Source organism: Mizuhopecten yessoensis, unplaced genomic scaffold, assembly GCF_002113885.1.
Source record: "Mizuhopecten yessoensis strain PY_sf001 unplaced genomic scaffold, ASM211388v2 scaffold7841, whole genome shotgun sequence".
NCBI classification, from domain to species: Eukaryota; Metazoa; Mollusca; class Bivalvia; order Pectinida; family Pectinidae; genus Mizuhopecten; species Mizuhopecten yessoensis.
In genome coordinates this window covers 215,854-232,765 of record NW_018407249.1, presented here as the reverse complement: position 1 = coordinate 232,765, position 16,912 = coordinate 215,854, and the positions used below count along the sequence as shown (strand labels likewise).

At 36.5% G+C, this 16,912-nt stretch overlaps 1 protein-coding gene across 4 annotated transcripts in view; it reads left to right on the top strand.

Moving 5' to 3' along the window:
- LOC110454444 (inactive phospholipase C-like protein 1) overlaps nucleotides 1–16,912 on the top strand; it is a 69,925-nt gene that overhangs the window by 2,779 nt on the left and 50,234 nt on the right. For 3 of the 4 annotated variants that reach the window (XM_021503943.1, XM_021503941.1, XM_021503945.1), the window contains exons 2-7: nucleotides 3,582–3,994; nucleotides 7,085–7,225; nucleotides 11,128–11,340; nucleotides 15,223–15,262; nucleotides 15,937–16,066; nucleotides 16,527–16,630. In XM_021503943.1, coding sequence (XP_021359618.1) covers nucleotides 3,850–3,994; nucleotides 7,085–7,225; nucleotides 11,128–11,340; nucleotides 15,223–15,262; nucleotides 15,937–16,066; nucleotides 16,527–16,630 — 773 coding nt within the window. In that variant the 5' untranslated portion in view covers nucleotides 3,582–3,849. Of the gene's footprint in view, nucleotides 1–3,120; nucleotides 3,274–3,581; nucleotides 3,995–7,084; nucleotides 7,226–11,127; nucleotides 11,341–15,222; nucleotides 15,263–15,936; nucleotides 16,067–16,526; nucleotides 16,631–16,912 lie in introns of those variants that run through there. The other variant, XM_021503942.1, reaches the window with a different exon arrangement.

Below are 16,912 nucleotides of genomic sequence, written 5' to 3'. Positions count from 1 at the left end.
GTGTATATTATTGGTAGTACTACATGGTAGATAGTATTGGTAGTACTACATGGTAGATAGTATTGGTAGAACTATCTGGTGTATAGTATTGGTAGTAATATCTGGTAGATACTATTTGTAGTACTATATGGTGGATATTATTTGTAGTACTAAATGGTAGATAGTATTGGTAGTACTACCTGGTAGATACTAGTTGTAGTACTATATGGTAGATAGTATTGGTAGTACTATATGGTGGATATTATTTGTAGTACTATATGGTGGATATTATTTGTAATACTATATGGTAGATATTTTTGGTAGTACTATATGGTAGATAGTATTGGTAGTACTATATGGTAGATATTATTGGTAGTACTAAATGGTAGATACTATTGGTAGTACTATATGGTAGATAGTATTGGTAGTACTATATGGTAGATACTATTGGTAGTACTATATGGTAGATATTATTGGTAGTACTATATGGTGGATATTATTTGTAGAACTATCTGGTAGATACTATTGGTAGTACTATCTGGTAGATAGTATTGGTAGTACTATCTAGTGTATACTATTGGTAGTACTACCTGGTAGATATTATTTGTAATACTTTATGGCAGATATTTTTAGTAGGACTATATGGTAGATATTATTTGTAATACTTTATGGCAGATATTTTTAGTAGGACTATATGGTAGATATTATTGGGAGTACTACATGCATATGGTAGATAGTACCCGTAGTACTATATGGTGGATACTATTTGTAGAACTATCTGGGAGATAGTATTGGTAGTACTATATGGTATATATTATTGGTAGTACTATATGGTAGGTCCTTTTTGTAGTACTACCCGGTAGATAGTATCGGGAGAACTACCTGGTAGATATTATTGGGAGTACTACATGCATATGGTAGATAGTATCGGTAGTACTATATGGCAGATACTATTTGTAGTACTCTCTGGTAGATATTATTTGTAATACTTTATGGCAGATATTTTTAGTAGTACTATATGGTGATATTATTTGTAGAACTATCTGGTGTATATTATTGGTAGTACTATCCGGTAGATAGTATTGGTGTACTATATGGTAGATGCTATTTGTAGTACTATAGGGTAGATATTATTTGTAATACTTTATGGCAGATATTTTTAGTAGTACTATATGGTGATATTATTTGTAGAACCATCTGGTAGATACTATTGGGAGTACTATATGGTAGAGTATATTATTGGTAGTACTATCTGGTAGATAGTATTGGTAGTACTATATGGTAGATCCTTTTTGTAGTACTACCCGGTAGATAGTATCGGCAGTACTATATGGTAGATAGTACCGGTAGTACTATATGGTAGATAGTATCGGTAGTACTATATGGTAGATACTATTTGTAGTACTATATGGTAGATAGTATCGGTAGTACTATATGGTAGATAGTATTGGTAGTACTATCTGGTAGATAGTATTGGTAGTACTACCCGGTAGATAGTATCGGCAGTACTATATGGTAGATAGTATCGGTAGTACTATATGGTAGATAGTATCGGTAGTACTATATGGTAGATACTATTTGTAGTACTATATGGTAGATATTATTGGTAGTACTACCTGGTAGATACTATTTGTAGTACTACATGGTAGATAGTATCGGTAGTACTACCTGGTAGATACTATTGGTAGTACTACCTTGTAGATACTATTTGTAGTACTATATGGTAGATAGTATCGGTAGTACTACCTGGTAGATACTATTTGTAGTACTGCCTAGTAGATACTATTGGTAGTACTATCTGGTAGATACATACCATCCCTGGGGTGTGGGGTGTGCTAGTTTACTTAGTTATGATCTAAAACCCTAAACCATCTGATATTTCTTTCTAATCCTATGTAAACATTACTATGTATGATATGATATATATAAAGTATTTTTTCTGCCACGATAAATTTGCCCTCGGTACGGAAAAAGGCGAAAGTGAACCTGCATTGACGACCCCCTGGTACACACTATGGTATATTTTCATTGTTATGGGGGTGGGCCACGGGACTCGAGATTCAACACTTATAGTAAAGCTCATTTTATGTTTTTGATATTTACACAACCAAGGAATTATTATGAAATACCTGAGCTAACACTGTAGGACAATAAATCTGGGGTAAAGAAATATTAAAAAGCTGTCTGCATTGTGAGAGGGACACGTATAAATGTATATATAGGGGACTCTTGATGTGTTTCAAATGTAGACATTTAAAATAATGTTAAATTGTACAGGTATAATAAGCTGGCTATACCACTGAATTGTCATCATGCTCAGGAGATTTTGTTTCAGAAATATCACAAATATGTGAGGAACAGGATTGTTTTTGAGAAATATCACTAACATACAAGGTACAGGATTGTATTTACGAGATATCACCAACATACAAGGTACATGATTGTATTTACGAGATATCACCAACATACATGGTACATGATTGTATTTACGAGATATCACCAACATACAAGGTACATGATTGTATTGATTGTATTTACGAGATACCACTAACTTACAAGGTATGGGATTAAAGTGTCTGCGTGATGTGTATCTAATGGTGACGTGTAAACACTGTAACGTAATTAACTGTATAATTGGTTTTAGTCACTTGTAATGCATGACTTATTTATATAGATAGAAAGATTATAATAATATAGGTAAGTTTATACGGGTGTAGAGCAAAATCTATATTTGATAAATTCAGATCCTTCACTACATAAACCCCCCGTGAGAATATATATTCATGTTTTATCAAATGCTTTTATTAATAGCAGTGCTTTTTACATAATATTTGAAATGCTTCAAATAGTGTGTTGTACAAGATAGAATATGATTGTTAATGTGTGCGGTCAGTGTATGGTTATAAAACACTTATTTATAAGATTTGGGTTTTTATTGTTAAACTTCCTTTGAAATGTTGATAATCCATCGGGAGATAAATGGGTTTCATAAGTCAGAATGTTAACAAAGTCAAGGTCATTGAACAAGAGCCCTTACCAATGGCCAAGGTCACAAGCAGACGACCATGACTAGGTTGAGAATGAAATAAATGTTTAAATAATTGTGTGACAAGTAGTGGTACTTTTCTGTGTCAGTGTTAGTCTCCAGTCCCTGCTGCATGTCACAACAGAGGTTCGCTATTGACAAGGACTTCTCTACAAGGAAAAAAACCTTATTAGTTCACAACGTCTACCTTATTTGTGATTGGTTTATTAACTAACCTAAAGGATTATTTACATACTGGAATTACTAGGGTAAGAAAAATATTGACATGTCGGTTAGCGACATTTAACGTGGTGACGATGTTTTGGCTATTTACAGCATAATGTATTGGTGTGTCAATCCCTTTGGGGTTAAGTATTGACACTACCTAGTAGTAATCTGAAAATGTGTCCAGTGTACGATATTGCTTAAAGGGAAAGAGATTTTAGATATTAGAAATCTCACTAATCCTGAGGTTCAATTGATCTGACTATACTGTGATATTTACTTACGTCACATATGACATGTTTGTTAGGTGGATCCTACGTTCGTTCATGAATCATTCTTACTAATATTGCAGAGTGAGTTAAGGCCTGAACAGCTGACATGACCGGGCAGACCTCTACGTGGTACAAACCCTAGAGCCACCGCACAGTGAACTGTATCTGATGTTACATCCACATATCTAAACTACATTCAATGTTGTGTTGTGGAGATAACGGACTGAGCTGTAAAATTATCAGGATCCTACAGAATATGTAAAATCAGAGATTGAGATTTAAAACCTAACACTTACCTGGTAAGAAACCGGACACTCATATATCAAGTGTCATTGAATTGTAAACTGAATGATGGCCTGGAGTTCAAGGTCACAGAGTATGACCTTCGACAGATCCCCATCACTGACGGGAATGAGTGGAAGGTCCAGCTTGAGCATTAGGCGCACCTCTGAGCTGGAATCGGCTACAGATGTACCAATCAACGAAGTTAGAGGTAAGCTTATATACAGTATTTATGTCCTTGAAACACAAAACACTGGGTAAATAGGGATTTTAGAAACATATTGAATATTTAAAAACAAAATCTTACCTTGTAGCCGTATTTCTTTTAGAGAAAGATTTATAGAATCATTCACCCCCTTGGGAGTGAGATAGGGAAATCTCAACCCAAGGTTGAACTTAAAGCCTCTTGTCTGGCAACTAAAGGATCTTCCTTGAGGGTTGAGATTCCCCTATATCACCCACAAGGGGGTGAACGATTTTTTTCTCTTACCCTGTTCTCCCATTGTGTATCATATACATAATGTAATGTTAACTTTACAGGCTTAATGCAGGGTTGACGTGACGTCATACAATTGTTATGAATAGGGTGAGACAAGGATATCTCCCACTGTACATCTCCCAGAAAAGTATGGATACACCGGTACGTACCTGTCCTTGGTACTAAGGTTAAGACAGAGGGATTTACATTATGTCAATACTGCGTTAAGGTCATGTCAACACTGCATTAAGGTAATGTAAACACTGCATGAATGTGATGTCAACACTGCATTAAGGTCATGTCAACACTGCATTAAGGTCATGTAAATACTGCATTAAGGTCATGTCAACACTGCATTTAAGTCATGTCAACACTGCATTAAGGTCATGTCAACACTGCATTTAAGTCATGTCAACACTGCATTAAGGTCATGTAAATACTGCATTAAGGTCATGTCAACACTGAATTTAAGTCATGTCAACACTGCATTAAGGTCATGTCAACATTGCACTAAGGTCATGTCAACATTGCATTAAGGTCAAGTCAACATTGCATTAAGGTCATGTCAATACTGCATTAAGGTCATGTCAACATTGCATTAATGTAATGTCAACATTGCATTAAGGTCATGTCAACATTGCATTTAGGTCAAGTCAATACTGCATTAAGGTCATGTCAACATTGCATTAATGTAATGTCAACATTGCATTAAGGTCATGTCAACATTGCATTAAGGTCATGTTAACATTGCATTAAGGTCATTTCAATATTGCATTAAGGTCATGTCAACATTGTATTTAGGTCAAGTCAATACTGCATTAAGGGCATGTCAACATTGCATTAAGAACATGTCAACATTGCATTAATGTCATGTCAACACTGCATTTAGGTCATGTCAGCGTTGCATTAAGGTCATGTCACCATTGCATTAATGTAATGTCAACATTGCATTTAGGTCAAGTCAATACTGCATTTAGGTCATTTCAGCATTGCATTAAGGTCATTTCAATATTGCATTAAGGTCATGTCAATACTGCATTTAGGTCATGTCAACACTGCATTAAGGTCATGTCAACATTGCACTAAGGTCATGTCAATATTGCATTAAGGTCATGTCAACATTGCATTAAGGTCAAGTCAACATTGCATTAAGGTCATGTTAACATTGCATTAAGGTTATGTCAACACTGCATTAAGGTAATGTCAACATTGCATTTAGGTCAAGTCAATACTGCATTAAGGTCATGTCAACATTGCATTAAAGTAATGTCAACATTGTATTAAGGTCATGTCAACATTGCATTAAGGTCATGTTAACATTGCATTAAGGTTATGTCAACACTGCATTAAGGTAATGTCAACATTGCATTAAGGTAATGTCAACATTGCATTAAGGTCAAGTCAACATTGCATTAAGGTCATGTCAACATTGCATTTAGGTCAAGTCAATACTGCATTTAGGTCATGTCAGCATTGCATTAAGGTCATGTCAGCATTGCATTAAGGTCATGTCAACATTGCATTAAGGTCATGTCAATACTGCATTAGGGTCATGTCAACACTGCATGAAGGTTATGTCAACATTGCATTAAGGTCATGTCAACACTGCATTAAGGTCATATCAAAATTGCATAAATGTCATGTCAACATTGCATTAAGGTCATGTCAACATTGCATTTAGGTCAAGTCAATACTGCATTAAGGTCATGTCAACACTGCATGAAGGTTATGTCAACATTGCATTAAGGTCATGTCAACATTGCATTAAGGTCATGTCAACATTGCATTAAGGTAATTTCAATACTGCATTAAGGTCATGTCAACACTGCATGAAGGTTATGTCAACATTGCATTAAGGTCATGTCAACATTGCATTAAGGTCATGTCAACATTGCATTAAGGTCATGTCAACACTGCATTAAGGTAATGTAAACACTGCATGAATGTGATGTCAACACTGCATTAAGGTCAAGTCAACATTGCATTAAGGTCATGTCAAAACTGCATTAAGGTCATGTAAACATTGCATTAAGGTTATGTCAGCATTGCATTAAGGTCATTTCAACACTGCATTAAGGTTATGTCAACATTGCATTTAAGTCATGCCAACATTGCATTAATGTCATGTCAACACTGCATTAAGGTCATATCAACATTGTATTAATGTCATGTCAACATTGCATTAAGGTGATGTCAATACTGCATTAAGGTCATGTCAACACTGCATTAAGGTCGTGTCAACACTGCATTTAGGTAACTCAACACTGCATTAAGGTTATGTCAACACTGCATTAAGGTCATGTCAGCACTGCATTAAGGTCATGTAAACATTGCAGTGACTCCATAATGTCAACATTGCATTGCATCAACAAGGTCAACAGATTAAGAAAAAATCAATCATTAACCCCATTGAAAATAAACTGAAATTTTTAAACCCTAGGGGGTAGATTTTTATAGATCGTAGCTCCTTCCTTAATTTTTTACAAAAGGTTCATAGATGATGGCATTGGTATAAGGACACATGGTGTTGACAAGCTCAAGAAGCATGCTAGTATTCACAAGAATATCAAGATCGACTTATGATATGGTGAGGTGCAAATAGAATTTCCTGACACCTGATAGTTATTGTGGTTTAAGCAGATATGCTAGAGGGAGGATCTGGCTATATGACCAATAGGACGTACCTCAAACAAGTGTTGAGAAGGCGTGGTTGTCGGGACACGTAACAGAGCAAACTATAAGTGACCAATTCTGTCTCAGTAATTCTGGGCCATCAAAACCTACTATAAAACTATGGTGTATTAAATGGTGTCTTTATTTCAGCACAAGAAGCCTGGTTATTCATGCAAAAAGGCTCCAAACTGGCCAAGATTCGGAATGGCCAGGTGCACCTCAACAAAATGTTCTGTCTCAGTGAAGACAGATTGGCTCTGAAGTGGAAACCCAGCAAACATGGAGGTGAAGGTGAGTTGTCTCCCTTTATAATCATAGAAATTCTAGGTATCAGACAAGTGTTGATATTTGGTATCCAATCTACTTCGATTATTTCTATGAGCTGAACAACAACAAAATCTAGCTAAGATGTGTCAACGAGAAGGACATCCTTTTTTCTGTAACCGTGTAAGCCTGTTTTGTTTATGGAAGCCACTTTCTGAATGCTTGCATTGGATAGAGTTATATTTGAGTGTGTGCAGACTGACTACAAAATGTACATGTGTTGTTTCAGTGTGAACTGACTGCATGAATATTTATTATACATGTGTTGTTGCAGTGCCCACTGACTGACTATAAAATGTACCTATGTTGTTTTAGTGCCCACAGACTGACTATAAAATGTACCTGTGTTGTTTTAGTGCCTACAGACTGACTATAAAATGTACCTGTGTTGTGTCAGTGCCCACTGACTGACTATAAAACATACATGTGTTGTGTCAGTGCCCACAGACTGACTATAAAATGTACATGTGTTGTTTCAGTGCTCACAGACTGACTATAAAATGTACCTATGTTGTTTTAGTGCCCACAGACTGACTATAAAACATACATGTGTTGTTTTAGTGCCCACAGACTGACTATAAAATGTACCTATGTTGTTTTAGTGCCCACAGACTGAATATAAAATGTACATGTGTTGTGTCAGTGCCCACAGACTGACTGTAAAATGTACCTGTGTTGTGTCAGTGCCCACAGACTGACTATTAAATGTACCTGTGTTGTTTTAGTGCCCACAGACTCAATATAAAATGTACATGTGATGTGTCAGTGCCCACTGACTGACTATAAAATGTACCTGTGTTGTGTCAGTGCCCTCAGACTGACTATTAAATGTACCTGTGTTGTTTCAGTGCCCACAGACTAACTATAAAATGCACCTATGTTGTTTTAGTGCCCACAGACTGAATATAAAATGTACATGTGTTGTGTCAGTGCCCACTGACTGACTATGAAATGTACCTGTGTTGTGTCAGTGCCCACAAACTGACTATTAAATGTACCTGTGTTGTTTTAGTGCCCACAGACTGAATAGAAAATGTACATGTGTTGTGTCAGTGCCCACTGACTGACTATAAATTGTACCTATGTTGTTTTAGTGCCCACAGACTGAATATAAAATGTACATGTGTTTTGTCAGTGCCCACAGACTGACTATAAAATGTACACGTGTTGTTTCAGTGCTCACAGACTGACTATAAAATGTACCTGTGTTGTTTTAGTGCCCACAGACTCCTATGTTGTTTCAGTGCCCACAGACTGACTATTAAATGAACATGTGTTGTGTCAGTGCCCACAGACTGACTATAAAATGTACATGTGTTGTTTTAGTGCCCACAGGCTGACTATAAAATGTACCTGTGTTGTGTCAGTGCCCACTGACTGACTATAAAATGCACCTATGTTGTTTTTAGTGCCCACAGACTGAATATAAACTGTACATGTGTTGTGTCTGCCCACAGACTGACTATAAAATGTACACGTGTTGTTTCAGTGCTCACAGACTGACTATAAAATGTACCTGTGTTGTGTCAGTGCCCACTGACTGACTATAAAATGTACCTATGTTGTTTTTAGTGCCCACAGACTGAATATAAAATGTACATGTGTTGTGTCTGCCCACAGACTGACTATAAAATGTACACGTGTTGTTTCAGTGCTCACAGACTGACTATAAAATGTACCTATGTTGTTTTAGTGCCCACAGACTGACTATAAAATGTACCTATGTTGTTTCAGTGCCCACAGACTGACTATAAAATGTACATGTGTTGTGTCAGTGCCCACAGACTGACTATTAAATGTACCTGTGTTGTTTTAGTGCCCACAGACTGACTATAACATGTACCTATGTTGTTTCAGTGCCCACAGACTGACTATAAAATGTACATGTGTTGTGTCAGTGCCCACAGACTGACTATTAAATGTACCTGTGTTGTTTTAGTGCCCACAGACTGACTATAACATGTACCTATGTTGTTTCAGTGCCCACAGACTGACTATAAAATGTACATGTGTTGTGTCAGTGCCCACAGACTGACTATTAAATGTACCTGTGTTGTTTTAGTGCCCACAGACTGACTATAACATGTACCTATGTTGTTTCAGTGCCCACAGACTGACTATAAAATGTACATGTGTTGTGTCAGTGCCCACAGACTGACTATTAAATGTACCTGTGTTGTTTTAGTGCCCACAGACTGACTATAACATGTACCTATGTTGTTTCAGTGCCCACAGACTGACTATAAAATGTACATGTGTTGTGTCAGTGCCCACAGACTGACTATTAAATGTACCTGTGTTGTTTTAGTGCCCACAGACTGACTATAACATGTACCTATGTTGTTTCAGTGCCCACAGACTGACTATAAAATGTACATGTGTTGTGTCAGTGCCCACAGACTGACTATTAAATGTACCTGTGTTGTTTTAGTGCCCACAGACTGACTATAACATGTACCTATGTTGTTTCAGTGCCCACAGACTGACTATAAAATGTACATGTGTTGTGTCAGTGCCCACAGACTGACTATTAAATGTACCTGTGTTGTTTTAGTGCCCACAGACTGACTATAACATGTACCTATGTTGTTTCAGTGCCCACAGACTGACTATAAAATGTACATGTGTTGTGTCAGTGCCCACAGACTGACTATTAAATGTACCTGTGTTGTTTTAGTGCCCACAGACTGACTATAACATGTACCTATGTTGTTTCAGTGCCCACAGACTGACTATAAAATGTACATGTGTTGTGTCAGTGCCCACAGACTGACTATTAAATGTACCTGTGTTGTTTTAGTGCCCACAGACTGACTATAACATGTACCTATGTTGTTTCAGTGCCCACAGACTGACTATAAAATGTACATGTGTTGTGTCAGTGCCCACAGACTGACTATTAAATGTACCTGTGTTGTTTTAGTGCCCACAGACTGACTATAACATGTACCTATGTTGTTTCAGTGCCCACAGACTGACTATAAAATGTACATGTGTTGTGTCAGTGCCCACAGACTGACTATTAAATGTACCTGTGTTGTTTTAGTGCCCACAGACTGACTATAACATGTACCTATGTTGTTTCAGTGCCCACAGACTGACTATAAAATGTACATGTGTTGTGTCAGTGCCCACAGATTGACTATTAAATGTACATGTGTTGTTTTAGTGCCCACAGACTGACTATAAAATGTACATGTGTTGTGTCAGTGCCCACAGACTGACTATTAAATGTACCTGTGTTGTTTTAGTGCCCACAGACTGACTATAACATGTACCTATGTTGTTTCAGTGCCCACAGACTGACTATAAAATGTACATGTGTTGTGTCAGTGCCCACAGACTGACTATTAAATGTACCTGTGTTGTTTTAGTGCCCACAGACTGAATATAAAATGTACATGTGTTGTGTCAGTGCCCACAGACTGACTATTAAATGTACCTATGTTGTTTCAGTGCTCACAGACTGACTATAAAATGTACCTATGTTTTTTCAGTGCTCACAGACTGACTATAAAATGTACCTGTGTTGTTTTAGTGCCCACAGACTGACTATAAAATGTACTTGTGTTGTGTCAGTGCCGACAGACTGACTATTATATGTACCTATGTAAATGTTTCAGTGCCCACAGAATGACTATAAAATGTACATGTGTTGTGTCAGTGCCCACAGACTGACTCTAAAATGTACCTGTGTTGTTGCATTGTCCACAGACTGACTATTAAATGTACCTATGTTGTTTTAGTGCCCACAGCCTGACTATTAAATGTACCTATGTTGTTTTAGTGCCCACAGACTGACTATAAAATGTACCTGTGTTGTTTCAGTGCCCACAGACTGACTATTAAATGTACCTATATTGTTTCAGTGCCGACTTCCAGTTTTAAGGAACTTGTTCTAGGAAATAAGGATGACGCCTTTAAACATAAGAAAGTGCACCATCTGTGTCAGAATGCTAATCAGTGTTTTACTATCAAGTTTACAAATGACAGCAAACCTCTCTACCTCGTGGCCGACTCTGTGGAAACTGCAGCATTTTGGATGACTGGCATAAAGGCACTCATCAGATTTCAGAAAACAGGTAAAAAAAATAGGAAATAGTGAAAGACACTACAGTAGTTAGCAGTTGACTGACTTACATGTAGTTACTTTGATGCTAAACAAACATAGTCTTGCCAACAGTAAAGTAATGAAGAACTAATTTCCGTCATTATTTTTGGAAGGAAAATGTAGGTCTTCATTTTATTTGCTTTTTGAGATTAATGTTTCATGATTCAATTTTATGGATGCCCTATATATATTGATTATTTATGATAGCATTAATTTTGATTTTCACTTCTAATTATGCAAATACATGGCAATAAATTATAACCCTTTAAGCACAGTCAATGAAACCGAGGTACCTTTCATAGTAGCACAAAGTAACCGTGGACATATCTATATGGTAACCATGGACATATCTGTATGGTAACCATGATAATATCTGTATGATAACTATGGACATGTCTGTATGGTAACCATGGACATATCTGTATAATAACCATGATGATATCTGTATGGTAACCATGGACATATCTGTATGGTAACCATGTATATATCTGTATGGTGACTATGGTGATATCTGTATGGTAACCATGGACATATCTGTATGGTAACCATGGACATATCTGTATGGTAACCATGGACATATCTGTATGGTAACCATGGACATATCTGTATGATAACCATGATGATATCTGTATGGTAACCATATGGATATATTTATAGTGACCATGGTGAAAACTTTTATGGTTACCATGGTGATATCTGTTGTTTTCCTGTTTAAACAGAGGTTACAGTCCAAGCAGGTAAGATATTGTTAAAAAGATGACCAAACCTATAATACCTTCAATGTATAACTCTTCCACTTTGTGTTGGTGACAACACTTTATCAGTACAAACATCAAAGACCTTGAGTTGGTAGTCTATATCACTACAGCTCTTACATCTTGTGTTGGTAGTCTATATCATTACAGTCCTCACACCTTGTGTTGGTAGTCTTTATCAGTACAGTCCTCACACCTTGTGTCGGTAGTCTTTATCATTACAGTCCTCACACCTTGTGTTGGTAGTCTATATCATTACAGTCTTCACACCTTGTGTCGGTAGTCCATATCACTACAGTCCTCACACCTTGTGTTGGTTGTCTATATTATTACAGTCCTCACACCTTGTGTTGGTAGTCTTTATCATTACAGTCCTCACACCTTGTGTTGGTAGTCTATATCATTACAGTCCACACACCTTGTGTTGGTTGTCTATATCATTACAGTCCTCACACCTTGTGTTGGTAGTCTTTATCATTACAGACCTCACACCTTGTGTTGGTTGTCTTTATCATTACAGTCCACACACCTTGTGTTGTTAGTCTATATCACTACAACCCTTACACCTTGTGTTGGTAGTCTTTATCATTACAGTCCTCACACCTTGTGTCGGTAGTCTATATCATTACAGTCCACACACCTTGCGTTGGTAGTCTATATCATTACAGTCCTCACACCTTGTGTTGGTAGTCTATATCACTACAGCCCTTACATCTTGTGTTGGTAGTCTATATCACTACAGCCCTTACATCTTGTGTTGGTAGTCTATATCACTACAGTCCACACACCCTGTGTTGGTAGTCTATATCATTACAGTCTTCACTCCTTGTGTTGGTAGTCTATATCATTACAGCCCTCACATCTTGTGTTGGTTGTCTATATAACTACAGTCCTCACACCTTGTGTTGGTAGTCTTTATCATTACAGACCTCACACCTTGTGTTGGTTGTCTTTATCATTACAGTCCACACACCTTGTGTTGGTAGTCTATATCACTAGAGCCCTCACATCTTGTGTTGGTTGTCTATATAACTACAGTCCTCACACCTTGTGTTGGTTGTCTATATTACTACATTCCTCACACCTTGTGTTGGTAGTCTATATCATTACAGTCCTCACATCTTGTGTTGGTAGTCTATATCATTACAGTCCACACACCTTTTGTTAGTAGTCTGTATCATTACAGACCTCACAGCTTGTGTTGATAGTCTATATTATTACAGACCTCACAGAGACTATATAAGGGTATAGTGTATATGTTAATATCATGATATTTTACGAAGGTTCACATAACACATTGAAAGTTTTTGCAATGAGTTGAAGATAATTAACATTACATTTGCACCATTACTTACATGTATGTCGTGAAATATAAAAATTGATCATTGATGATGGTGTTGTGAAGTGAATTTCGTATATTGCTGAATGGCTGTAGGAAGTTTTTTGTGATAAAAACTATGGTTTACAGTTCAAAAATAAATTTACTGGTTAATTCATTTATATTAAAAGATTTATGTGCTTCAGTTGATCATGATATTTACTCCTTATTCATAAAAGTCATTTAGCATTGTCTACAGAATAAAACCTAGAACTATATTGCTGTAGAATGTGTAAATACCTGTTAATTACCTCCCCTTACTTTGTAAATGCATGTAAATAAATACCTCAGATTTCTTTGTAAATATATTTAAATTAATTCCCCTTCCTCTGTAAATACCTGTAAAGTACCCCCCCTTCCTCTGTTAATACCTGTAAATTACCTCCCCTTCTTCTGTAAATACCTGTAAATTAACTTCCCTTTTCTCTGTGAATGCCTGTAAATTACCTTCCCTCTCCTTGTAAGTTGTGCCTGCTGTCTGTCTCTCACTGTAGCCTATATATTAACTATTTCTGTACCTATCACTTACCGTTGTCCTTCCTTGACCTCTCAGATATGTCATTATTAAACTTTATGAAACTTTCCTTTAGAGTTTTTATTGTTAGGTCACCTGCTGGAAGGTCAAGTAAGCTTATACTGTGACACAGTGTCTGTCATACCTCAAATTTTCCTTTGAGTTAAATTTTCTTAAGAATAGAAAGACCTAGAGTGATATTTAGTTGGTAGCTTTCTGGTACATAGCCCCGGCTTAAAAGTTTGCAAATAAAAATGACCTTGAACTATATATAATGTTACAAGGGTCATATACGCCAAAACCTTCCAATGACTTATTCTGAAAAACTGATAGGCCCAGAGTTATGATATTAGGCTGGTAGCTTCCTGAGATGGTGCCAAATATGGCTTTCAAGGTTACAAGTAAAATGCATTAAAATCTTAAATTAACTTCTCTGAATAACTAAAAGGCACAGGTTGATGCTATAATGCTGAAATGAAGGGCTATAACTTTGGTTCAAATGAATCCCAGTATTCAAGGTCACAGGGGGCAAATGTGCTAAAACAATTTTAATTATTTCTTCGGAGTAGCCAAGGCTTAGGGTGATGATATACAGCATGCAGGATAAAGGGCTACCAAATCTGTTTAAATGACTGATCTTGACTCACTTTCTAGGTCACAATAACCAAAGTCACAGGGTGATGATATTTGGCCAGTAGGTTGCTAGGATTTAGGGCTCCCAAGTTTGTTCAGCTGAATGACCTTGTTAGACTTTCAAAAACACTGGGACCAAATGTGTTAAAATCTTGTAACCTGTTCTTATGAATAACTAAGGGTCATATATTTGACCTTGGTCCACTTTTAAGATTAAAAGTGTGAGATAAATAGAAGGTAAATGACGCTGACCGGTGACTGACCGAGTGATCGTAAGATTGTAGGAAAGTAGCCAGTGTAACTTTGATACATCATAACAATACTTGTCCTGATGGTTATATTAATACATCCTGATTGTCTGATTGACATTGTTACATTTATCATATAATTTAAATAAACATCGCCAATTTATATAAAATGGAAGGCTTAGTAGCCATTATTATTGGTGAGGCCAGTTTCACTGTACTTAAGTAATGTTTTGGTGAAGGAACATTAGATACTTAAATATTAAGCTTTTATCACTATGACAAGGTAACAAATATTTCTTAATTCTATACATTTTGATGATTTCAGCTGATTCGGAAACAGTTGATACTGACAAGGAACGAGAAGAATATCCTTAAAAATAACATACCAGTATACTGCTTCCTGGAAAATTTCCCATTCACTTCTTTATAATTGTTTACATTTGAGGAAATGTTCTTATATTTCTTATAGCTACTTTTGTTAGACTGGTATGACCTGGTATGACCTTTATCGACCTTGTTATAGAATGTTATAACCTATGCTGACATAGACTGCCATGACCTTGTATGACCTTTGTTGGCCGTATTGAGAAATGTTGTGACCTATGCTGACATAGACTGCCATGACCTTGTATGACCTTTGTTGACCGTATTGAGAAATGTTGTGACCTATGCTGACATAGACTGCCATGACCTTGTATGACCTTTGTTGACCGTATTGAGAAATGTTGTGACCTATGCTGACATAGACTGCCATGACCTTGTATGACCTTTGTTGACCGTATTGAGAAATGTTGTGACCTATGCTGACATAGACTGCCATGACCTTGTATGACCTTTGTTGACCGTATTGAGAAATGTTGTGACCTATGCTGACATAGACTGCCATGACCTTGTATGACCTTTGTTGACCGTATTGAGAAATGTTGTGGCCTATGCTGACATAGACTGGTATAACCTTGTATGACCTTTGTTGACATTATTGACACCTTTATTGACTATTGTAAGTAAAGGAACTTTGTTGACCTTGACCTCTGTATACCTGGTTGGAGGAATGTTTCCATGGTGAGGCTGATATAAACACAGGATTGTTGGATCACAAAGGCACTGTAAACCTCCTGAAAAAACTCAATGAAAACTTTGTCATTCAACATGTCAATCAAAAACTCAAAGTAAGTGTTATAAAACTGTTTATAATGATATAAAGTTAAGTTTGTTGACATAATCTCGATCAAGGCTATGATATATAATATTAACTTTATCAGAAAGAATGAATTATAGCTTATTATAGGATTGCTAGTTTGTTACTAATACATACATGTATTGCATTTCTTATTTTACTATAGTACATACAATATGTCTCATGTTAATGTCAATAAATTAAAGCTACAGTGTTAAGTGGCTTACATCAAGATTGTTAATTAAACTTGTACTGTGGGCTGGAGGCCTTTAATACAGAATAAAAGAATGAACTAACTTTATTACTGGTAGTCTGAGGTATGTAATAAACACCACCATATTCCTTATCATTTTGTTGTTTAATAATGGTTTGTAACATATTGACCTCAAAGTTTCAGTTATTACTTCTATGCTTTGCCAATGAACTTAAAAAATCTTTTTTTACGATTTTAGGAGCTTGAATCAGCTAAAGGAAGTGAAAAGGTGACGTGTGAGGAGTTCAAAACACTGTACAAGAAACTGTTTAACCGTCCAGAGGTCTACCTTCTCATGATTCAGTAAGTTAAACTCTGTGACCTCCTTGTCAACAAGTCAAGGTTCACAGGTCACTTTGTATTCAACAGGCAGTTCATATCTAAACCTTCAGTTCAGCATACAAAATTGTTTAAATATCTTTTTAAAAAATGGTATGCTAGTAACAGTATGTACCTCTATGTTACAGGTATGCTAGTAACAGTATGTACCTATATGTTACAGGTATGTTAGTAACAGTATGTACCTCTATGTTACAGGTATGCTAGTAACAGTATGTACCTCTATGTTACAGGTATGCTAGTAAC